The 25,573-nt window shown below is 38.6% G+C and overlaps 3 protein-coding genes across 5 annotated transcripts in view; 2 read left to right on the plus strand and 1 right to left on the minus strand.

The window, feature by feature from the left end:
- Positions 1-1,094: 1,094 nt before the first annotated feature.
- gngt1 (guanine nucleotide binding protein (G protein), gamma transducing activity polypeptide 1) lies at positions 1,095-24,385 on the minus strand. 2 transcript variants are annotated; one of them, XM_035430696.1, is made up of 5 exons: positions 24,273-24,385; positions 4,399-4,582; positions 3,111-3,194; positions 2,213-2,311; positions 1,095-1,431 (listed from the first exon to the last, which is right to left on the minus strand). In XM_035430696.1, exons 4-5 carry the CDS (start codon positions 2,306-2,308, stop codon positions 1,306-1,308), a joined length of 222 nt encoding a protein of 73 aa, XP_035286587.1. In that variant the 5' UTR covers positions 2,309-2,311; positions 3,111-3,194; positions 4,399-4,582; positions 24,273-24,385; the 3' UTR covers positions 1,095-1,305. The 2 variants fall into 2 exon arrangements, with proteins under 2 accessions (XP_035286587.1, XP_035286586.1); XM_035430695.1 differs by lacking the exon at positions 24,273-24,385 and adding an exon at positions 5,506-5,762.
- On the plus strand, positions 5,798-8,409 carry tfpi2 (tissue factor pathway inhibitor 2). The gene is made up of 5 exons (XM_035430694.1): positions 5,798-5,981; positions 6,249-6,419; positions 6,961-7,140; positions 7,352-7,525; positions 7,795-8,409. The coding sequence occupies exons 1-5, from the start codon at positions 5,915-5,917 to the stop codon at positions 7,884-7,886; spliced, it is 684 nt and encodes a 227-aa protein (XP_035286585.1). The 5' UTR covers positions 5,798-5,914; the 3' UTR covers positions 7,887-8,409.
- Positions 24,238-25,573, plus strand: part of calcr (calcitonin receptor) — a 71,605-nt gene continuing 70,269 nt past the window's right edge. The window contains exon 1 of one of the 2 annotated variants that reach the window (XM_035430693.1): positions 24,238-24,365. Coding sequence is in view for 1 of the 2 variants with exons in the window: in XM_035430692.1 (XP_035286583.1) it covers positions 24,336-24,365 (30 nt within the window). In the remaining variant the exon portion in view is untranslated. The remainder of the gene's footprint in view (positions 24,366-25,573) is intronic. The other variant, XM_035430692.1, reaches the window with a different exon arrangement.

Genomic DNA, 25,573 nt, shown 5'->3' on the forward strand with positions numbered 1-25,573 from the left:
ATTGCTTCTATGAGCATAATGTTGCTATACAAGCTGCTAAGAGTCTTGTTTATTTATCTATATTATTTATGTCCAGAGATTGATAGTAATAACGAATTGTTCATTAAAATCACAATTGAATTAAAGTTTGTCATTTACATGTACTTATAGGTAGTAACTATTTCATGAAAAGTGGCTATATTTTGCTCCCTGCGATGGACTGGTGACCTGTCCAGGGTGTAATCCTGCCCCTTTTCCCAATGCATGCTGGGATAGACTCCAGCCCCCCTGTGAACCTAACAGGGAACAGCAGTTTTAGATTATGGATGGATTATATACTGTGAATGTAGTCAGAATAACAGGGGCTGTAAGCACTGCTGCTTGTCACCTTTAAACATGAATTATATTCACAATAGACCACAGCTACTTGTGCCTTATTGCTTAATTAAAATTGCTGTTCCAATGGTCCCAATACCAAAGGGCAGAAGCAAACACAATTGGAGTCCAGTAATTAAATGTTACTTTCCTGTAAAATAAGATGTCAACTACTTGCCCAGTGTAGCAGATGTTCCAGGCATTTTATGGGTAGCTCATGTACTGATCAGGGATATTTGATAGGGTACAAAGTAGTCTCTGCTTTTGGACCTCCACAACAATTGGTCTTCCTGTAAATGGACTTGCTGGAAAACAGTATTTCAAAGATCCCATATTCCCTCAGCATGTATGCTGTTTGTAAGGTTAGGGTTAGGGTAAGGTAACTTTTATCTGTGTTATTGCAAGTTTCTTTTTTCAGGCACAATTACATATAATAATATATAATAATGCTTATTAATCTATAGAAATATTGACGTAATTTGAATTAGTTCTCTTTGCAGGCAAACTGACGACAATGTTGATTGTGTTGACAATTTTGATATATATATATATATATATATATATATATATATATATGTACATATATATATATATATATATATATAATCAACACTGTTGTTTTGTTGTAAACAACAACATTTAATCAAAGTATTTTGTCCAGTAATGGAACAGATGGTGCAGAGACAACAGCCTCACAGGAGTGACGCACTTGCTCCATCAATCAAATCTCTTGACAATCATCGCACTAAATTTCTGATTTATTGTGTGACATCACAGAGGAAGTACAATGCCATTTGAAAAAGGGGGATCTGTTACAAGGTGGGAAAAGCAATTTTCCATCCATCCTTTCAATCAACAGACTGCATTTCGGCTGGGATTCAATACTAGCTGTTGTCCAAGGGTTCTACAATTGCCCGTACTGAGGAAAAGAAGACGAATCCTCGGTCCACGTTAGCAAATGACACATCCACCTTTCTCTTTGAATGGATTTTTCTCCTCTGGAATGCCTTTGACGAGAGGATCCTCATCCGCTCCACTCTGAATGTAATCTCTCATCTCTTCACAGCATTTAGATACCTGTAATTAAAAATGCAATATTTGATATCAAGTGTACGTACCTGTCCAGCTTTGTTGAGTTTGTCTCATTTAGATTATTAAGCTAAACCTGCTGACCTATTTATACGTAGGAGTAAGCCAGCTATAATCAATTCAACTCTAGCCCCCAGGTTAATCAGTTCTTTCAACAATCCTCTTTGTATTGCACGCAAATAATCAGGTTGAGGTTGAGTGAGAACACCTTTTCATTTTAACACATGCAGATGCAACATTGATTTGTTGAGATAGTCACTGTTACAATTAAATTGCAGTATTAAGTAAAATACTTCTTGTGATAAGTATTTTAATCCACTTATTGCAGAGCTGTCAAATTCACTGTTGCTGATGGTGACCTTGTTTCTACCCCCACTCACCAAATGTACATGTGAATCATTGTTAATGGATGCTGCATTAATTTACTTTGATTATAAGATGAATGGTTTGCCATTAAAACAATACACAACAGAAACGCATCCATAATAGAAATATGAGACTGTTTAAAGGTGATAAAACTCCCTTCAGCCAATTATCAAGCTAATTTCTCACCAGTATGGAAAGTGCACTGCGCCAAACCTATTTTCGACTTCCACATAGGATTGTAACTGTTCCAAAAATGTTACAGCTTGTTTTGAATTCTTTTTTAAATTGGTAAGGCAAACCCAAGGCAGACTAAAATACAAAACATGATTTGAAGCATTTGTGTGAGTGTGCCTGCATGTGTGTAAGTGTACTGCATGTATGAATGGTTAAACTGAGGACTTACCAACGCTCTCTCAAGCTTCACTTCAATTTTCAGCTGATCTACTTCCATTTTTGCTTTGTCTTTGTCCGTCAAGTCATCTACATTAATAACCGGCATTGTCTGCAGAAATGTAAACAGATAAACACTAGCTTTAGAATTCCCTGTAATGCAAAGTAAAATAAATGAAAATAATGACAAGATATTAGTGACACCGTAAGCATGGAACTTTATCCCAGAGCCAGAGAAACATAGAAGTCATCAGATACCACGTCTAAAAACTCAAGGTGTTCTGTACAAATGGTTAATGTAATAAACTGGAATACTAGCTACGTCCTAGTCAGACTATTGGCCAGAGCAATACATGACAGTCCATGACAACTACTGATTTAGAAACATTACACTGAATTAAAAGGAGTTTATTAAGATATAAATCAAAAGATTAGTCCAATATTACAGATATACCTGTATATCCCAAAGATATTGCCAGTTAGATTTGCAACTAGTAATGTTGATGAATATATTTTTAAATGTTTGTGCATTCTATGATATATATCAAATGATTCTATAGCAACAATGTATAATTTCCTAATTAGATTTTTAAAAAACATTTCATATATATTTTTAAAATATATTTTGGAAATATATATCAAAACATTTTGTTAGAGTTTAACATATTTTACAGACATTATTTCAGGAGGTCTCCATTTGAATAATTATTGATAATTGTGATGAACCCATATTATTCCAGTATACAATTGCCTTGTTCAATAAAATAAAAGGTTTTCACATTTATTTGATGTTTTTGGAAGCCATGTACTGTAATCTATTAATACAGATACAAGTAATTGCATTCATTAGAAGTCTTTAAAAAGTACTAATTCCCTATCATATTTCAATATTGAAAAATTAAATAACCTACCGCTACTTATGGTGAACAGTCTTCAACTCGTGAAAACTTCCAGAGAATCCCACTCTCCTCCTTCAATCCGGTTTATAAAGTAATCTGTAAACATTGTAATCTCTTAATCTGATTAGATCATTGTCTTTTTATGAAGTCCCCCACAGCATGACATTAAAAAAATAAGACAGATATACAACAACAATAATAAAGATAACTGATGCTTTTAATGGTAAATGGTAAATGGACTGCATTTATATAGCGCTTTTATCCAAAGCGCTTTACAATTGATGCCTCTCATTCGCCAGAGCAGTTAGGGGTTAGGTGTCTTGCTCAAGGACACTTCGACATGCCCAGGGCGGGGTATGAACCGGCAACCATCTGACTACCAGACAATCGGTCTTACCACCTGAGCTAAGAGAATTAAACAATTCTCTTTAAAATTAAGACAAATATTTCCTTTTACAGGTATCTTAAATACTTAATTTACGTTTTGGTGATTATGTAGGTCAAGAGGACAGTTATTATAATACAGGTTTCCATGTGTAATCTGTATTAGCCCAAACCTGTCATGTTGAATAACGTGCCATGTCTTGAACTATGTGTCAACCACATTGCTTTGGGAAACATTCAATGACAGTATCCAAAAAAAAAAAAAAATACGACAAAGGTTGCTATGGGGACTACAACATAATTCAGAACGTATTCAACTGTAACACTTGACATACAAAGCGTGTATTTCTTCTCAACAATATCTCATAGGCTTGCACTGCTTCACAGTATTAAATATGTATAGTATTGTCAATATAGAAGCAGTTTGACTGTATTTGAATTCATTTCAGTTTTTTTTATTTATTCATTTTTTTAGTTAAACATTTTTTAAATGAGATCTAATTCACACAACCACACATGTACTTCAAGTACTGACTTGATGTTGACTGAAATCGAAATGCAGCATGATTCACGCAGAGACCTGGATGGGTGAGAGCTTATTAGAAAGAAAATGTGACAGGCAGATGGAATCTGCTTAGTGACACATATTTGAGTGTTCACTCTAATCCTCATTCACAAATTTTTGGTTAAAAATTGAATTTGTTATTTTTAAATAAATAATGATATAAATTTTAAAACTTGGATATGTGTATGAGAGAGAGCGAGAGCAGTTAAAATTATAATCATCTGTATGTACACATACACACACACACACACACACAAGCATGCACACACTCAGGCACACACACACACACACACAACCGCTGGCCGTATGTTGTGGGTTTATACAGTGCTCGTTCTAGATGCAGTGAAGTACCTCATCCTGATTTTCTGAAATCTAAACCTGTCTGTTCCATCGCCTAGAAGGTGAGGGCCTCAGTTGGCAATTCTCAGCATCATGGCACAAAGGCGACTCCTCTGGTTGATTGGGTGCCAGCAGCAGCAGTTGTGTAAGATGGGCAGCTCTCTGACAACAATGGCCGTGCAGCTCTGCCGGTGATCTGAAGAAGGAAAAGAAGCAGCGACTGGCTGTGAGCGTTTCTGAGGACAGCGTGCCAGCCTGGGCCATCCTGGATTGATGGTGGTGCAGCCTTAATAAGTGTGATTGAGTTTGAGATTAAAAAGTAGCTCTAAAAAATGGCTGTGAAGCTTTTAAATTAATATCTAATCAAGGGTGTGTCAGAGCAGATATAGAAATTACACAATGAGCCCTGATGCTGCACAGATGCCGATATTCATTTCCTTGTGGGCCATGATGTATAGAGGAATGAGTATTGACCTCACAACCATGACTATTGTTGATGTCATCATATGCTATGCATGAATGTTTAATACTTGGCCACTACTTTGAGAAATAACCCTCACAAATCTCTCATGTGGCTCAGTCTGATCAAACTTTTGCAAATAATATTAATAAGTCTCTGATCAAGTCTACTAAAGTATCTCTATTCACTCAAAGATTAGATAAGTTACCTCCCTGAAGGTCTGAAATGCATCTCAGTCTGACCACCACTCAGAAAACAAATATCCTCTGTCTCAAACATGTTTTACTTAGGCTATCACATACATGTTGTGATGATTATTTAGAAACAACTTTGCCTGTCACTGTTTGCCACCTAAGTAAAACGAAACAATCTTTGCTAAACTTAAATGTTAAATAAGCCTATTTGCCTTTAAATGTCAATACTGATTGTTGTATTTTCCATAATAATTAAATAATAATGGCAACATTCGTGAGACGTGAAAGCAATTAAAATTATGCAGCGGTGAGATCTCCTTTACAGGTAGTATTAAATCTCTATTTTATCTCAATTTCTCTAAAAACTCCCTTTTTATTCTTTATTCCTCCGAAGTTCTTTTAGGTGAAATAACACCCTCTTAGTTCCTTCAGTGATACCGAAATGAAATTTACAATTGTTCTCACCATAAACGGTTCGCTGGAAATTGGTATATTTGCGCATTAGGCCTTTTCCGGTATTAATTTAATTCCAGAGAATGTCCTTCCACCAAAGTTAAAAACGGGAAACTCTTGGAGCACTGGGAATTATCCATAGCTGGTTGACAATATTCATTGACGTATTTTTCACTTGCGTAAAACATTTGGACGGTTTTGCCAAGTCTGTAAATCTCTGCTGTAGTAATTGTATCACTAAGTTAACACCGCAATGAAGTATGGAAATGACTCAACGTAACCGCCCATCGGTTCCCCCACCGGAAAGGTCTCCAAGGGTATAAAAGGAGGCATGTAGAGTAACTTGAGAATATCTTTTAAAGTTGTGGAAAGTCTTTTTTAATGGTTTGAATCTTTAACTTATCTCCAGACCAACAAGACGATGGAATACTATTTTTTGCCGTATTGTTTCCTATTTCTTGCGCACGTTTCCGCATTGCCACCAAGAGGTACAGTAAATGCAATTTTTCCTGTAAAGCTTTGTCGTTTGTGTTCAACGACCGTGTTAGATCATGCCAGATTCTTCATGGAGGAAAACAAGCCAGACAAAGCTTCTGCTATCAAGCTTTCCACGTACAAGTTTTGTTAATTTAACTCATCCGCATACTAAACGATAAGCTTTGTTCCCAAACCTTAACCTTTGTTTGGAATATATGTTCTTTGTTTGACACAAGTAGACGAAATCTATATTAATGATTACTTCTCTCTCACTTTAGAAGCGTGTCTCCTACAAGTGGATGAAGGACCTTGTCGTGCTGACTTACAGCGTTACTACTACAACACAATCACACAACAATGCGAAGAATTTAGTTATGGTGGGTGCTTAGGAAACGGCAACAATTTCATGACTTATCAAGACTGCAAGAAAACATGCTGGAAGATACCAAGTAAGTACTAATATAGCTGAGAACATTTCTGAAGACATGTTTGTGCAATACGCACATAAAACATGCTACAAACGTAAATCTCATTCAACATTCAACACCAGAATTGTGCCGTTTAAGCGTATATGCCTACACAACAACTATTTTGTAAAAACGATAGCTGAAATTATTGTTGCCATACGTAGCAACAACTAAATTTAGTCCGCATGTCTCATTTAGTGTTTTACTTATGCTAGTGTATATAGACCGTTTATTTTAGTATGTCACACATGCCATACTTACTATTCTACCATGAGAGAAGGATGTTCAAGTTTCCTCTCAGAATAATCATTGTTATATTATTTTTCCTGTAGTGTGTTTTCTGAGTGCATGTCTAACAGGCTCTGTGATTTGATGCTTTGCAATCCAGCAGTAAACACTTTTCAGATAAATAGGCTATTGTGGTCCAAACTAAGCTTGGGCAAAATGAAGAGGATCACATTAAAAAGAGAGAGTGAGAAAGAGAGATCTGGTCCATTGACATCTTTTTGTTTTAATTTTTCAGAGATTCCCAAGATCTGCAGGTTCGGGAAGGACCCGGGCCCTTGTCGGGCACTTTTTAAGAGATACTTCTTCAACATGACCTCCATGCGGTGTGAGGAATTCCATTATGGCGGCTGCAAAGGCAACAACAACCGATTCACTGACCCAGTTGCCTGCATGGAGTACTGTGAACCTCATAAAAGTATGGTTCATCTTAATAAATGTTGGTGCCATCCCTGTGTGACATGTAATGCATTTATTGAATCAAATTTAAAATTCTGCAAGAGTCATGTGGCACAGCATTGGTCCTTTCTCCCAGTGTATTTATTATCATCATTGTTCCCACTAAGTAATGTTTTAGGGGAAAAAATGTGAGTAATTCAAATTAAATTTTTTTTTATTTTTCCCCATAGCAATCCCTGCCCTCTGCCTAGGGCCACTGGATAAGGGGCCTTGCGCTGCATCCATACCACGGTATTACTATAATGCGGCCTCCAAGTCCTGTGAGGAGTTTCTGTATACAGGATGTGGAGGGAGCGGCAACAACTTTATCACGAGGGGAACTTGCACAGATGTGTGTGTGAAAGGTACGGGAACAGATCTTGTGGCTCGGTGGTCTTTTTGTCCTGTTGTAACATTTTGTTGTCTGCAGACCGTTTGAAACATCAATTTAATTAACTGGGAAATATCACATTTAAACTTTGTCTATAAATGCATCAAGTTGTGACAACATTATGATGGCATTAAAATTAATGACAGAAGTGTCTTAAGAATGAATGACTGAAAGGCAATTTGATTAAGTTCCAGTAGGTTCTTTCCCCCTTGCTAATTTGATTATATTGTTGTTCCATTGCAGGAAGGAAGGCACTGAAATACAATTCAAGCTCAGTAAAGATGCGAATACCAGTCAGAAGAAAATTCTTTGGGGCCAGTGGGTTAAGGGGTTAATTGTTTTTATTTTATTTTATGTCCCTGAATTTATACTGACCAAATGCTTACAGCATGGATTTTAACACGTTTATATACACCACAAGTGTTAGTTATTTTGGCATTGTAATGCAATTTCCTGTAGTTATTTTTAAAACAAAATACCTAAGCACTACTTGCACTATATTTGACTGCAACACAAAATGTTGGACGTATGTGTTGGACTTTTGTTTGAGCTTTATAATGGTAAAACATTATGACTTGTTTGATACTTTATCAAATGTGATCATTTATAATATTTGCTTACAGCATATTTGTATTTTATTTGTGTGTTGTGCATCTTCTGACAGTGTGTTATTCCACACACATTTATAAAGCACAAGCACAACATTAATATTTAATGTACATAACTTGTTTATTTTCAAAATCCATGTAGATAAAATTTATTTTTCCACATTGCATACAGTGCTATATGGTAATGTATTCAAAAATAATTCTGCAAGTGCATACTTTGGATTCCTTATTAAAGCCAGTTATTTTTATTCTCCTGTTTGAAGATTGTTGATTATTTCAAATCAGTAATTTTTTTACACTTGTGTTTAAAGATAGTTTTAAAAAATTTAAAGAGAAATCCTTTTTGGTTGTACAATACTTTGTGATCCTGAAAAGTAAAAACAACTGCGTATTGTCAGTATATCAGTTACGCTGATATAAAACGTAGGGATCTTGCTCTGTCTCGTTTGGATCCATCCCTCATAAAGCAGGAAGTAAAATTAATATGAGATTAGTTTTCTCCTCTCTGGTGCGTGGTCCTGCACCCATTCCGCAGCCTGAGGCATTGTGTACTCAGGAGCCATAGCTGGCACACAGAGAGATCACGCCCTCCTGTGCCCCAGTTGCGGGGGTGACCTTTTTCCGTTACTTGATTCAGAGCTGTTGGGGTCAGAGAAGGTTCCAGGCACGATATAATTCTGTCATCCCATTCTCCAGGGCCGCCTCACCATAAAACTCCCCTTTGTGAGAGCCAAGGATCCCACTCCAGATTTTCACATATAGTGCTAAACAGGAATGATGTATTGAGACAGACATTCCCTGTCTCTGTTATTTATTTTAAAAATGTCTTTTCAGTTTTCATTTCTGTATGTTTTATGGGCAACAAGTCTGTTTTGTGCACAGCAGACGAAAGTAATTTACAGTGTGGGCTGTTTAAGAATCAGTAACGGTTTCGAGTCGTTCTGTCTGTGTTGCATATTTTGCTGAATAACAGTTAGTGCACTTCCTGTTTTACTTTGATCTGCTTTACGTTCATTTTGTAATGTAGTTTAAAGATGTGAAATCAAGAATGTTACATGTCTCAAATCTCTTTGACTAAATCTCATCAATTTAAATCAAATTTCACCCTCAAGAGTCTATGCCTGAGCTATTCTCAATACAGGAGTCCACAGTGCTCGCATTTTAGGAGCATTTGCTCATAAAAACTGATGTGTTTTCTGTACGACTAGAAAAATAATATAGGAGCACATCTACCAATTGGGATGGATTAGTGTACTCTTAAATTTTTCAACTTAAAAGCACATGTGTTCCTTGGAAAAACTGTTAACATAGAAGCCTGCAGTATCCGATATGCAGGTGTATTTTTGCCCGAAGCTTGCATGCCCTCTTTCCCTAACAAAATACTTTTAGGATTTTTGAACAGGATTCATTTAACATTTTTTATCAACTTCCCATCACTTATATCCATGTCATTCCAATATTTGATATGTTTACGATCTGTGTGCCCGATACTATTCCAGATACATCCAGAGACCCTGCAATGTCTCGACTGATTTATCACATCAAAGTCCAAGAGAGCTTCTGTGGGAGTCTTCCCCATGCACTATTGTCAGAAATCAGCACTCTGTCCCAGATCTCTTGCAGCTACTGCAGTTGTCTGGAATCCATGGTTTGTAGTTCAGTAATGCAGTTTTGGAATGAGTATTTTTTCCAGATATGTAAAGAAAGGCTTAACACATTTAAACTACAAACTGAGAAATGTGGGGTGTTGAAAAATGCTTTTAAAAGTTACATTTTAGCATGACAGATATAGGGTAAATGTAACATGACAAATATAAATTTAAGCTGTCCTGATTAAATATGAATTATTGATCACTGTAATCCAGTTACAATGTGCTTTTCCCTGTCTTTGTCCTTGTTTTCTGTTCACTTCACCGGGACTCACCATATTAATAAATAAAAGACTCACTTGATTGAATTTATTATTCACATATAAATGGAAAATATCTTGCTGGTAGACTGAATAGGTCCCATAATTATTGATCTTGGGGAGGCATCTCGTAGCGTCCTTCAAGTTCATAAAATGTCCTGTTAGCCAATTTTACTTGAAATTTGTGTTGAGTATTTATCACCCAGTGGGTAAAATACATTAAAATCCCATCAACGTCAAGAATGTTAGTCCACTGTATATGAGCATGGCAAATTAGGTCCCAGAAAAGATGGGCACAGATGTTGTCAATAACTTTGCAGCCTGAGAGTATCAGATGCAGCCTGTTTTTTACAGACTCATAATAAAGCTGTAATTGTTTTTCAGAAATATTTATGTGGCCAATGAAAAGTAACGTCTGTTCTTTCCCTCTGAGCTGTAACCAGGCCTGCTATAATGGAAATATGGTCATATGACCTTTTACAAGAGGAAACATGAAATAACCTCCAGGAACAAGGAAATTAATGTCGAAAAAGTACCTAGCTCACAAGTTTAGCAGTACTGGCACAGGAAGTTTAAGTTTTTATATAAACTATATTAACTGGCCAACTGACAACTGGTCAACTGAAGGATACAGCAAAGCCTTCTGAATTTTAATTTATCGCTGTTGACAGTACTTGGAGACAGAATTTAAAAGATATCCCTTTTTAGGAGAAAATTTTAGTTCAATTAGATTATCGTCCTTTGATGTTAGTCATTCTATGGTATGTTCAGTAATATGCAGTGCATTAGTTCAACTGCATAAATCAAGTCTGAAATATTTTCTACTAAAGTGTGCATATGAGCAATATTAAGTTCCAGAACCCAGGCAGAAACTAGTGTTGATTTATTTAAGGCTAGAAATAATATTTGTCCAGGAATACCATGACGAGTGTAACATTTATTGGTCACATTAATACATCAGTTTCATAAATAATTTTGGGAATTTGGAGATTAGGGCTCAATATTTCACTAATTAATGCGACCATAGTTTGGTTCATGAAGCCTGTGCACAAAACTGTAGTTATACGTTTCAAGCAAATGTGTTCCAGAGTAAGACTTATCAGGGAAAGCCACATATTTGCTTCATTTTCCTTACAAATGGTAGCATTCAAACATACATGCACACACTGAGTTAAATGCTTGGTGTTTTTAACATAATGTTCAAAAGCTAAATTATTCCATAGCTCACTCTTTTTCATATTTTGTTTTCTGTATAATGAAGAATTCCGTTGTCACAGCATGCTAGCTCCCAATAAATAAATAAACATTTGTTTCAAGGGCATGCTTGATGTATTCTTATTTTGCTATTGATTTAAACAACAGATAATCATTCTCATCATGCAAGATTTGCACTTCATCAATGAGATGTCAACAAACAGTAAATAATCTGATTCATTTTCTTTTTTCTCACGCTCTGTATGCTCAGAATATTAGATGCTATCTGAGATGACTGCATGAAAGGCATAATCTCTTTAATTAAACAGATGCGGTACCTAATTCATACAAACATTTTTTTTCCAAGGGCACCGTTAGTCAATCTGTTATTTACACTCATTGAACTGAAAGTTGTTTTTTTTTATTATCATTTCAGTCAACAGTTTTAATTCATCAAGCCTTCACTACATGAATGAGAATGACAAAGGAAAACACCAATACATATATAGTACCAGTGTTGCGGAATTGTGCAGAGAGGTTGAAAAAATGAAAGTTTTCTTGCCAACTAGAACATCGCCAGGCTATGTCCGGGTGAAGCCTAAGATAAATTGTGGCTAATCTGAGCTAAGCTAGCCTATTTACATCAAAATATAGCTCAGAATATTGCTCCACCCCTGTAGATGTCTTGATTATTAAGCCCACTGGGCATCAGAGAGGTAACACATGCCAACGTGTCCACGTTCTGCTTTGAGACTTAGGTAAGGGTTCTTTAGCCCTTTCATCTTGAAATTTTAATCTAATCAAAAACACTAAAGAAATGCTTCATCAAAAAAGGACACCATCTTGTTGAAAGACTTACAAAGACCATTTCTCCGTATTGTCACCTTCAGTTCAAAAGCTAATTGTGATGCGTGCAAGGTTGGCTGTGTGGCAGCATTCATTCTGCAGAGGGCACTGAAACAGTGCACAGAGATAGCTGTTCTGAAAAATTCCATTTGTGTCAAAGACCATCGTCAGGCTGAAAAGTATTCATAGGACCGAATGAAACTGACATGTGTATAATGAAACATTGATTGGAATAGTATCAGAAATTAGAATCTAATATTATTTGAAGTATTTTTTTTCTTATTTCATTATTGAACTTACCCTTACATATGGGCAAAATGTCGAAGCAGTGGGCAGCCTGGGGGCTGACTTCCTCTTCACTAGTGATTACATTTTTCAGTCTGTTTCTCAGCTAAATGTAAAAAGTAATGACATTTTTTGCTGTCATGTGGTGGCACCAAACAAGCAATGAATTAAATTAAATGCTCAGCCACGGGGTCTCTGGATCAGCCTCATGTGTCCTCATGAAAAAGCTGGTGCATGGGCCCAGCATCTCCCCTTTGTCTACCAGGCTTGGCCTTTCAAAAGATGCCAACACTGCCCTCTCCTGCCCATAGAGACTTCACCATAATTTTGTTCCTTCTATTTTTGCACCTTCAAAGCATGCGCACACTTCCCATGTTCTCAGCAGGGAGACACTCTCTATTTTTCACACTGCAGGCCATTGTTCTATTGGAGAGACCTTGCACTGCTGGAGAAGAAGCATCTCTCATTGATGACTGGTAACCTGTGAGTCCCTGACTATGGGAATAAGTATCCAAGGAAGAAATTATCCAAGGAATTCTGGCCAGTCTAAGCCCAGGAGGACAGTCTGGCGGCACAAGGCCAACTGTACCCTGCAGATGTGCATTCCTAGTCATTGCTGGATAATGAACTAGCCCAGACAATGGAGGCTGCTGTGCATGTTTAGGCTACCTGGTCTGGTATTGAATCTGGACAGAGGCAGTGCTGACTGTAGCCAGCCAACACAAAACTGGCGAATCGGGGATCGCCCAGAGAAGCGAGGATTTCCTTCAGCCAGGTTACCAGCATTTCATCACACACCAGCAACAAATCAAATCTGCCTTTGTTACTGTGCATGTAGTGATTTCCTCTGCCTGTGCGTCCCCAGCTCGTGAGCCACGTTGTGATAAGCAGTGGCAGCTGATACCACTTGCTGCTTCAAATGACGGCACATGACTGCCGGTGCCCTCCAAATTGGATAAAGCAGAAAAATAAGTAAATAGCCCAGGCTTGAATCTGTAAATACGACCCAGCTTGATTTCATGGCATCAAACCTTATTGAGCAAGCCACTCGGGAGCCCAGACTGAAGTATGTGACTAACCGCCCTGGCAGCACCACCACCCCATCCCCCCCTTCATTCATCCACAGTTCAACGCTTCCCTCCCCAGCTTTCCCTAAGATGTTTCTCCTCAATGCCTTGCACTCACTGATCATTTAAGGCCCATCCGTACCACTTTCTTTTCTGCCTCACAAACGTCCTCTTACTGCTCACTGTTGGTTTCCTGACCAGAGGCATCACTAGGGGGGTGCGGACCACACCGGGTGACACCATCAGAGGGGGGTGATACCGAAATGACAGGCAACTAAAAATTTTGTGCAGTGTTTTGTGTAGCGATGGGTTGAAACAGCTAATTTCTCCGATGCAGTTTACTGCCGGATGATTTAATTAACGGTATTAATATGACGAGAAGTGCTTCGTTGTTTGAATGCATAACCCCGGTCGACAACATCCAACGGCACCCCCGCCCCCCCGTCGACAACATCGGGTGACACCAACGGTCGACCGCACCGAGTGTCACCAACCCTAGTGACGCTACTGTTCCTGACTACAGCTCCATGATGCTTTCCTGCAGCGATGTCCTGCGCAGGACGGCTACGCTACGCACCTGTGCGTCCGCCACCCCCTCCCTCCTCAGCACGGCAGCTGATGTAAGCTGCTGTAATTCTGCTGCTGAAAGAGATGCGTACGCATTTCGCCGTGTCTTCTTCCTCATCACTCTTCACCGCTTTTCTCTGTAGCGCAGTCCGAAGATACACGTTTGTGCGCGTGAAATCGATTGCTAAATATTGTAGCGCTTTAAATCGCCACCATAGTAATTTAGACTTTCACATGCTCCATTGGTTCAGCAGGAGGAGCGTCCAGAACATTCTACAAGTGTGGCCAAATGGCGATTAGAATTCTTCCCTGACTGCAGAAATTTAGGGGGTCGATGTGTTATTGATTTATTGCATTGGATGAGGGATGCTAAGCTGAAAGGCAATTTTTCCTATATAAGCTTCACCACCTGTAACGGCTGTGTGCTATGCATTTGTCATTTCTGTCGCTTATTTACTTTGCAGATGCCTCTGGAGGTGCTTTTGTTTTCCACCAAAAGATTTAATGGCTCATGGGAATAACTGTATTGTCTCGCCTAGTATTCCAATGCATGACTCCAGGATCAGAAGCCCAAAATACTGAGCTCCAGAAAAAACCCTTAACTCAAAGACATGGATGGATGCCACTTTTTTTTTGTCTTGCACTGTCACTAAAAAATGCTTTTTTTCACATTATTGCGTATCCTCTCATCAAATCCTCACAATGGCAAAACTTAACTTCAATGGCATTGTTTTTAAGTAATCATACAATTCAGTCCATGTTTTAATTCTTTACATTTACACTCAAATATCCAATCCCCTTTACATAATATGTTTTTCTGTTCATCCACAGGGAAATAAATATGATTAAAGCCATAACTTTCTTTTATTTATTTATTTTTGTTGCACGTTGCTTCCAGTTTGCTGCCGTAAAGGTTAATAGCTTCATATGAAAAATAATTCAGCTATACTCAGCAGCTTTCACAGATATGCGCATTGGCACAATTGAATTTGCTCCTTAATAAAGTGATTTTCCATATTAGATTTTCATATAGAGGCTGCACAAACAGCCACATGTGTGCAGACACATACACACATGCACACACGCACACGCACACGCACACACCCTCAAGACCAAAGTGAACTACTCTCTAAATGAGCATGGTGTGTATTATGTACGAATGAAATGTTTTCAAATAGAACATTATTCTTCCATTTTCTTTCCCATAAAGAGATCCCTGCTCATGGTCTATGTATTAGCCTTGCAATTACCATTTGATATGTGAATAAAATAAGTTATAAATAATAATGACATTTTTCAGGTTCTCTGGAAATTCAGGTAGCGAAAGTATCGTTGGCAATGTAAATAAAATAAATACATGGCACAAGCAAACAAGCATGTTCCCCGACAGGTACAATGACATTCAAAACAATTGTTAAAGATTTTCATTCATTTTATTTTTCTTTTCTCCCAATTTGTAATGCACAATTGCCTTCACAAGTCTGTCTCATCGCTATGATGTCACCCATCAATCTGTGAGATGACCACGCGCTCTTTCTGAAATACAAGCGCCCGGCCTCCGTTCCTTTGGCTCCTCTGCCGTCCACCAGCTAAGCTGCACACTTACAGTGGAGTGGCAGCAGCAGCTACAGTTCAGTGCGGTCAGATCAGGCAGACTGCAAGTGCCTACAGTGTTGCAAAAAAAATCTCACCAGCAGTCGCTATCGGCTCTCTGAAATGTCCCTGAAAGTCGCTAGATTGCGCTAGGGTGCTACCATGTTAGCGGCGGGGGGGGGTGCTACCATGTTAACGTTAGTTGACAGATAAGACTTTTAGTCACTAGGGAAGTCAAAAAGTCTCTAAATCTAGCGACAAATCTCGCTAGTCTCTAAATCTCGTTAAATTGGCAACACTGAGTGCCTAACTGACCAGAGGGGTCACCTACGTGTGATGAGAGTAAGGAGGACTTCTGTTAAATGAATGTAATGAAACCCTTCCTCCCTGGTTGACACTACGTCAAATTATGTGCCGCAGTTTTTACTGGATTAAACAGTTCTACTTTTTAAAAAGTACCTATTTTAGGATGACAAAACTCAAAACTCAAATATTTGAGTTGTTGGGCTGAATGGTTTGTTCTCGTCATTATGTTATGTTATTTTATGTTATGTTAATATATTAAATATTAAATTGATGTATATTGTCTCATTTTGTGCTGGCCAGAATAATTTATTCTCGCCTTTTCTATTTTTCATAAATATGCGCCTTTCTCCATCTGAGGCAATCACGCATAAAATTTATTGAACTTTGAGGGCCATCAAGGAGAATTAGGACAGCAACACTCCGTTGTCCGTGTATTCTGTAAAGCCAGAGGCCTTCGGCTTTACGGAGGCTTGTTTTCCTTCCACCCACATTGGGTGTCATAGATGTCATCGCCACCCACTGGCTTAGCTTTCTCACCTGATCCCCACTCCACAGTTCAGGTGCCGGCATATTGTTCATTTGCAGCTGAATGTGTGCTTGATGGTCGTGACTTTGTGATCTGTGCCACACTTTATAAGTGCAATGCCATGGGCAATAAATTAACATTTAGAGAGAACAGAATGGTCATCGGTTTTTGAGGTTCAGTGGTTTGTAGAACATGATTATGTCCTTGTTTTCTGTCCTGGTGTATGAGAAGTAGCGCTAGCGATGTTCTAACAAATTAAACCACACAAACCCATATTGACCTGGGCTCTACAGATATGGCACGTATAAATAGCCTGTGTTTTTGTGATGGAAAGTGATGGCATTTACACAGAACATAACATTCTGGAACATAGAACATTGAATTATGAAAATTGGGATACTCAACTCTGTATTTCTGAAGGAAAGCATTGTGATGTTTTGGCGAGTTTGCAATCCAAATGAATGACCCTTTTGTCAATCTTACGGTAATGAAAAAACACACATGTACATTATGTCAGATTATGATGTGCATAGTAACACTATGGTGAGGATACATTCCTCTCTCCTTGATTGTGTTGATAGCTAGTGAAAGGATGTGCTCCATTTCCCACAAGGGCATACTGACCTATTGTCATAAGGCTTTCATAACAGCAATCCAAAACACAATTTAGACAATCTGTTATGTGTTCTGTTTTGCTAGCTTTCCTTTCAAGCAATTTCACAGATAATTATACAATGAGGCTAAGGGTTTCGTTTTCAGATCTACTGATTTGTCAGAAACTAAATGGAAATACTAAACAGCAAATTGTTTTCTTTTCCACTGATATCTATCTGCTTAGAAATGAAGAGATTTAAAAAATAGTCTTTAAACCTTACAAAAAAACAAGCTAACATGTAGCTACAAGACATTGGGCCTTATTCACAAAACTTTTCTTAAATTATTCTTACTTGTTCTTAAAAATGTTCCTATGAAAAAAAACAATATGACATTCATGACGCATGTGCAGACCTTTGTTGTGCTCATCCCAGTGTATGAGATGATGAATGCTGATTGTAAATTTTGTGTGCGATCCTGTTCGTGTGATCTGCATAAGGAAACAGCCATGAACAAATACAGATAAGAAAAAATGATGAATGCCGAAATGTTCTTGGAAACATTTTTACTTCCGGTTTATGATCATAGACATTTTTCATGAATGAGGTCCATTGTCTGTTTCCCCGTTTTTATGATGCAGTTTTGCTGCAGTGCTGGAGATACGAGGCCACAAGTGAAATCAATGCAGACCCTATTTGTTATCTCCTTCCTTTTTGCTTTTTCATTTTCAGTTTGACTGGCAGTGTTCCAGCCGTGTCTCCATGGTCCGCCAAGATCTCTCTGGGCTCCGCACAGCTGATGACGTTGTTGGTTTTTGCAACCTCTCAATAAAAAACACGGTTGACCACTAACTTGGCGGTTATGAAAACAAACAGGCTGCAGGAGCATGTGCCCAGGTCCAAAATAACCATTAGCATTTATCATGTGGTCACAGGTCAAACGTGAGTGCAATAATAAGACCGTAATGCATTCACAGAACATTTATCAGGCTGCATCTTTAAGGGCTTACACTTGGCTGCAACTCTATGCATGAATGTTTAAAATGTACTCCTTTCAATCATCGCAGGGTGAAATGGAAGCATAAAAACAGTGCTGACAGGCAAAAGGAAACACACCTCTTCGTAGCAACATTTCTGAGAGGCCAAGATTCAGCCGTAGACCAGCAATTCCTTAAGGACGTCATCAGGCCAGGCATCGCGGATCAAAAGCAGAGCAGCAAACCAAAGCCGACAGAGAGAGAGAGAGCTGGACTGACACCAGGGCAACCACAGCAGAGCACATCTCACTACGTGTCACTTCCTGCTCCTTCCTGCCACACACGAATGGGTCAAGCGATTATTAGCCAGGCCAGACTCTGAAAAAGCAAGCAATCAATTACCTGAAAATCTGAAATAACCCTCCTGCCCTCGTGACGGATTAGCTCTGACTGGCCATATAAAAGGGGAGGGGGGTGGGGAGGAGTGCTGTCTGGTGATGAGGTGGCATATCCAACTATAGCTCTACCTATTGGTACATGCAATGATAGGCTGGTGCGTAACTGGCTAAAAGCTACTCAGGAAGGTGTGGGATTTTAGTTGCCTGTGCATTCCTCTAAATTGTTTTTTCTTTTACTATACTCATATGTACACATGGGTTTTTCTCTACCTGTGTGTACATGTCAATGTCTGTTAAACACTGTGCTGACTCAGTCAGAAAAAAGTGCTATATAAATCTGAATGACTTGACTTGACTCTATTGTACACTAGTGACTCCTCTAGGTTGATCAGTCCCCCAGCTGCAATGGTTGCATAACAAATAGTACTGGGCATATGTTAATTTGGAGAGGAAAGTAAAAATAAGGCCCCTATCCACCATCAAAGACTTCTGGAAATGATGCATCCCAAGTGACTCTTGCTAAAATTGCAAGCCCAGAGCATAGAAACACCTCATAACTGAGCCACAGCAATTTATTTTAGATTAATTAATTAATTTAATTTAGCCTTCATTTAACTAGGAAGTCTCATTGAGATCCGGTATCTCTTTTTCAAGAAAGACCTGACCAAGATAACAGCGGACGCATTGTCAATATAAACAATATGATACATTTAACATATGACACATACTGTTTAAATTTGTTTTTGTTTTGTTTTTTAAATCACAAATGAAATTTGGGTACTGTATTTTCATCACTCAAAGCATTTACATGTTTCTGTTACAATGCTTTGTTATGGTGCTTTTAAAATCAGTCATAGATATGAAACAGTCTAATTTGAGCTCCTTTCGCAATTTGTTCCAGTTTGTCCAAGAGCTGAGAAAGCCCTAGGAACAATGAAAAGCAAGCAATTAGATTATCGTGGGTGATAGGACCCAGGCCTCTCACAAAAGAAAGCACTGAGATAAACAGGGAGTTTGCCTAAAACAGCTTCATAAATAAAAACATACCAATGTCCAACCCACCAATTTATACAAAGTACAATTATGAGTGAGAGACTTTGCACCTATAATAAAACGCAAAGATGCTTGATACACAGAATCGTGATGATACCCTGAATTAGATGCCCCTTTGCGATGACCTAGACTTAATAGGAAGGACTGCTATAAATTTCAGACATCCAACACTCCTGGCATTATCAAAAAGCCTTATGTCACTCGACTTCTTTTGTCGTTGTTGTTATTTAAACGTTAGCATCTCTTTGTCAAACAGATGCCACGACATGTCAAATGTCCCAGAGGAAGAGAGCCCATCCGTGGTGCAGGGGCAGTGGTGTTATTACGTTAGCGAACAGCAGCTGGCACCAGCCATAAGTTTCAATCTGTTTTTAAAAAAGAGTAAAACCCTCACTTTGCTGTTTCATGTTTAAACATGAAGACATTGAGAGGTAATCCTGTGGGCATTTGTGCGTATCGCCAGGGACACAGTGCTTGCGTGTTGCGTGCTGTGTGTTTAACCTTTATCGTAGGTGCGACTGCCCTTTTGAAATGAGGTTTTTTTTGGAGGTACAGTCTGGTTTTACCTGCTCAGGACAAAAGCCAGTGATGCGTGGGCTATTTTTCCATCCAATAGGCATCATTGAACAAGAGGGTACATGTTACACTAAAGCTGTCCAAAACAACCTGTGTAAAAGTCAAATCTCTTTCTTATTCCAAAAAGAGCATAAAGCTGTGTGTGTGGGTGTGTGTGTGTGAATGCATAATTTAATTCTTTACCTACTTTTTCTCTCTCTCTCTCTCTCTCTCTCACACACACACACACACACAAACACACACACACACACACACACACACATACACAATTACCAAAAATTAAAGACCAGTTAACTACCACATTTGGTTATTTTGTTATTAAGTGAAAATTGATACTTTCACAAATTATGTAGGGATAGGATATTTGCTGCATTTTTCCTAGCTGAATTAAAAATCAAAATCATCCTCCTTGGTTTTTAACCTTCCACGAAAGGTGACAAACTGAGAGATAACGAGCTCTTCCTGTATTTAAGGACACTAATGTGTCATCAATATGCAGTTTCACACCTCCAACTGTTGTGCAAGTGAGATGAGACTATGTCAGAACAGAGGAGTAGGCTCCTGGAGGTTTAGTTGAGGTTTGAGGAGATTAATTCTGCGGGAACTGAAAGAGAACTGTCGCTCTGACACTCGGGAATAGAAGTCATTGAAGTAGTCACTAAACATCAACAGCGAAAAGCTATGACTAAAAGAGAAATGTGAATTGTGTCATTATCTTAGCAAACCAGAGTCACAGCTTCTGGTGTCGTTTGCATACAATGGGAACCATCGAGGTGTCATATAATTTCATAGCTTGAGGGGAAAGTACATGTCGCCAAATGACCACACAGACTTGGTCATAGGCCCTTGCAGCTGGCCATTGCATCATACAGTCCAGCATTTGGTCAGCACAGCCATTGTCTCTGATGGTGCACTTCATGCCCTTTGTGGGGCGACATAGCTCAGGAGGTAAGAGCGGTTGGCTGGCAGTCGGAGGGTTGCCGGTTCGATCCCCCGGCATGGGCGTGTCGAAGTGTCCCTGAGCAAGACACCTAACCCCTAATTGCTCGAGGTACCTTGCATGGCAGCCTTTCACTGTTGGTGTGTGAGTGTGTGTGTGTGAATGGGTGAATGAGAGGCATCAATTGTAAAGCGCTATATAAATGCAGTCAATATAAATGCAGTCGATTTACGATGCCCAGTTACCACAGCCAGACCAAAAGCAGACCACTGATGCCCGATTTACCAGAGTAGGCTTGGCTGACGCTCTGTGGTTAATGCTCCCATTCTTTTGATGGGAATTGTCTTAGGATCTTTCATGACCACAATGAGTCTATAACCCCGCCTCACATTTTATCCAGATAGCATCTCCTGCAGCACAGTGTCCCTATCACTTCATTGGGCAATGGTTTCTATTGGTCCAGTGGTGTGCCTTCTACTGGTTGACCAACAAAGACCTGGTTTTCCAGTGAGTTCAAACAGTCAATTCCAGCTTCACGAGATGAGACCTATCTCACACAAGGGACAAAGTTTTGTTGGTGACTAGGACTTGCCATAGCTTTTGAGGCAATTTAATCTCTTCACACACTGTGATAGAAAACAGTTACAGTGACAGCAGCTTGATCTCCTAATTTACTAACCTAATCAACAAACCTTTGTAGGGAAGAGAACTCTGAAGGAGGTCCCATGGAATCAGCACACTTTTTACTGAAGGACATTATGAAGGCTTGTGGCAGCTGTTCCACCCAGGTCAAGCACCCAGCAGTGGGCTAACTGGAGACTCATGACAGACAAAATGAGTCTAAAGACTTCAAATAAAACAGACAATCAAGGTGTAGGTAACTGAAACTAGTAGTGTTGGAACAAAATGTACATATTTTAAAAATAAATCTATTTCTAATAATTCCTCTGAGACTAAGCAATTATAATTGGCTCATCCAAACAAGATGAAATCTGATTAAAACTAACTCACATTGAAAGGTATATAAGTAGGAAAGTCTTTGCACCATCCGTAAAACAGAAAATAAAACAATTTACAAAAATTTACAAAATTTATTTTTAAAATCCTTTTTAAAACATCTAACCATACCTGACATACACAATCACTTTCAACAAACAAATCACCTATCGAAAGGTTTGTAAACTGAAACGAAGGATCTGCCAAATTAGACTAATTAAGCATCCTTACTCATTTAACATCCATTAAAGAATTTGACAATTTCAGTATACATTGTTGCAGGCAGTGAATTCAGAGCCAATAGCTAAGACATTTTTATTGATCTATGAAGGTTCAATCCCCTGTGGCTCTTCAAGTGATCACAGAACCACTGTATGCCAAGAATTCTGCCACACGACAGGTTTATGAACAGCTAAATCCCCCAGCACCTGGGGGAGTTAACAATACCTCACCCTTATGGCTTAAACCACCATCCTAGGACTACTGAGCTTCCCCACAACCTGTACACAGCAGCTGTTCATTCTGGCTTTACCAGCATCCAAGTGCAGTTTAGCTGTTCACTCTCACCAGGCTATAGAGTAGACCTGTACAGAAGATCTCCCTTCAGTTTGCTCCCACAAGTAACACAAGTCAGCGGAAACATCTGGAATAGCCCCATTGCAGGTCCTCAGCTCCATTTCTTTGGCTGCAAAGTTCACCGACTCAGTCAGACAGACCATTCTCCACTGTCACTGTGCACACCTTTACCCTGCATGTGGTACACCTTACTGGATTCACACCACTCCTCTCTGCCTGGTATTTTCCAAAAATAACAGGGAGTAATACTCCCCAAGTTGAAAGGGGTATGAAGCCCAATTCTAAAACCAAATATTACAGTGCTGGACGGTGCTCTGCCCGTGATAACAGCAAAGGGAGCAGTTCACCAAAATAGTATATTTAAATAAAATATTTAAAAATGAAAAAGATTCATTTTTAAAGTATCTAGAATCAGCAAGGTCCTTATCCATGATTTTGGTATCCGGATCAGCCATAATAGATAAAGGCTCATCTTAAAAAGTATTATTCAGTACCGATAAATAATTTTACCTGATGCAATCAGATTTAACAGCTAACACCACTACAGAACTACAAAAACTAACCAACCACAACGAAAGAAACTAATTGAATACATGATATCATAACTTTAACCCACTGGATATACCAAATCCTTATATACTGAGGCCATGCAAGCATATTTCACACATAAATATAGACCCAAAATCCATATTTGGGATTCTGATGGAGAGCAGTATAATTCAGCAGTGAACAGTGAACTAAGCAAAACAAATATATACCATATAATGGGTTTTCATAGTAGTTTCCAGAGCTCTGTCTAAATACCCCTTGACCTAAAGTCTCTCCGCACAATTAATGTAATTTATGGTTGCAATAAAATCAGATTAATTAAGCAGTCCCAATTGCTCGCAGTAAACATGCGCGATACTAAAATGCTCATGGAATATCAATATCAAGGACCCTGCGAACCATAGCTGTATAAATATGCACATATTTAAACGCATTACTGGAATATGTGCAGAACAAACTGCTGAAATGTCGAAATGCAAATAATTGCTAAATCTGTGCTTAATTGCACAGATGAGGGTGTTTATGATGATGATGACGGAGATGTGGATGATGAAGACGTTAGCGCTGTTGGACAGGGTGCACAGTAGCTCTGTATACGTGGCAATTAATGCAAATATTTTAATATATTTCCGTTTGTATTACCTCATCATAAACAGGCATACGTAAAGGCACATGGACATGTGACGCCTGCTTTGCTGCCCCTTCAAACATCAAATCGTTCAGTGCCGGCTTTCTGCCAGACCGCGAGCGCGGTGACATGTAGTGTACGCGGTGTGTCTTTAAGAGTAATGAAGCCCTTCGGGCAGTTGCTCGCCAAGGAAGAGCTCTTCGGCTTGCCCGTCTACATTGTATTCGTAATGTGAGGTGGTTAGATGCACTCGGATTACCCATTGGTGAACTGTGACAGCGGTTAACATCAATTGCCGGGCTTTATTGTCAAAAAAGCTATAGTAACCAACCAGTCATAAAAAGTAGGCTACATAGGCACAATAACTATAAAAATTACAGCGGTCTCACTTAATTAATTTTATTTCATTTTTGTTCTAACTGGATCTTTTTCAAGTGGAACAAAATCCCGTTTAGAGAATGCTCCATTGATAGAAAAGGGTAGGGTATTAAAAGGGATTTCGGACGATGGAATTCAATTTTAAAAGAAACTCACCGTGGTTTACATTGTAGGTGTCCTTCTCAAACTATTCCAGTAGCGGAATCATCACTTAAGTGTATGACGATTTTTGCCAATTCAACCACCGAGGTAAGTTTATTTCATTTTGTTACCATTTGATTCATAAAGAAACATTTTATAAGGAATAGGCTATAGTGCATCGGTTTCTCATATTTATAATATAGCTAAGCTATTGCGTAGGCTAACGGTGCGTGGGCTCCCGGATTTAACTAGTTTAAAATACAGATTTATCTGTATCAAGATATCGGACGTAGGCTAGCCTACTTCCATAAAATTGATTTCTTCTGTAACAATACCACCGTAGTTTACAAATAATGCGGACCTCCGCTGTGCAGACCAAATTTCAATTGAACCGTGAATATTCAGTCTGGTGACTGGCTATGAAATAACGTTGTTATGTGCAGAAATTGCGCATAAATGGGAAAACATTTTCAAAGTAATTAATTGCTCAGGTCATAATTTTTGTATTTCTATAAACAAACAATGCCGTACCGTGGTTTATTGACTTTCACTTGATTGCGTAGGCTATTTGTCGAGTTTAACCTCTAAAGGCAGTCATTCATAAACCCGTTTCCCGTGTTAAATAGTTAAGCCTGTAAAACTGATAGTTTTCACGTGGCAGGTACATTTTGCATACAATATAACAAGAATGTCTGTCCCTTCTATTAGTCCACAATCTATAATTTTAGTTTATTCTACATTTTTCACGAATTAAACGAAATACTAAACTTATATGTAGGCTATTTAATCCAAATGGCACTTTTAAAATAGCCTACCCTGTGTTGCAAAGGTATAGTTGAAATGTATTTCTGAAATTCTTACGGAAATGCAAGCTTTTGTGATGTTTCCTCAAATTGGCAAAATGACCAGGGAACAGTAGGTACTATCGCATGTGAATGCACAGATGAGACAGAGTCCACATTGCAGCCGTATGATACCCGTGTTACTCCACAACACCTCTCTATAAATAGGCTACTTCGTAGCAAATTGATAGCAGACATGACCACACTTTTTTTTGTCGGAGAGGATTATTTTTTTTCCGACATGCTCCTCATTTCTGAGTGAGGATGTTTATAATTCTTGTTTTCTGCTGTCATTAGTGATCAGTAGAATTTCAAGCATTTTTTCTTCTTTGGTGGAAGACCCAGCACTTCTAAAGGAAATATGACATCAAACTTATTTTATGATTGTGACCAAAGCCATTGTGTTACAGTCAGAGGGGACTCATTTGTATTAAATGTCCAATAACGCAAAAAATAAGTTGACAGCTTCTTGCT

This window comes from Anguilla anguilla, chromosome 8 (assembly GCF_013347855.1).
Source record: "Anguilla anguilla isolate fAngAng1 chromosome 8, fAngAng1.pri, whole genome shotgun sequence".
In the NCBI taxonomy this organism is placed as follows: Eukaryota; Metazoa; Chordata; class Actinopteri; order Anguilliformes; family Anguillidae; genus Anguilla; species Anguilla anguilla.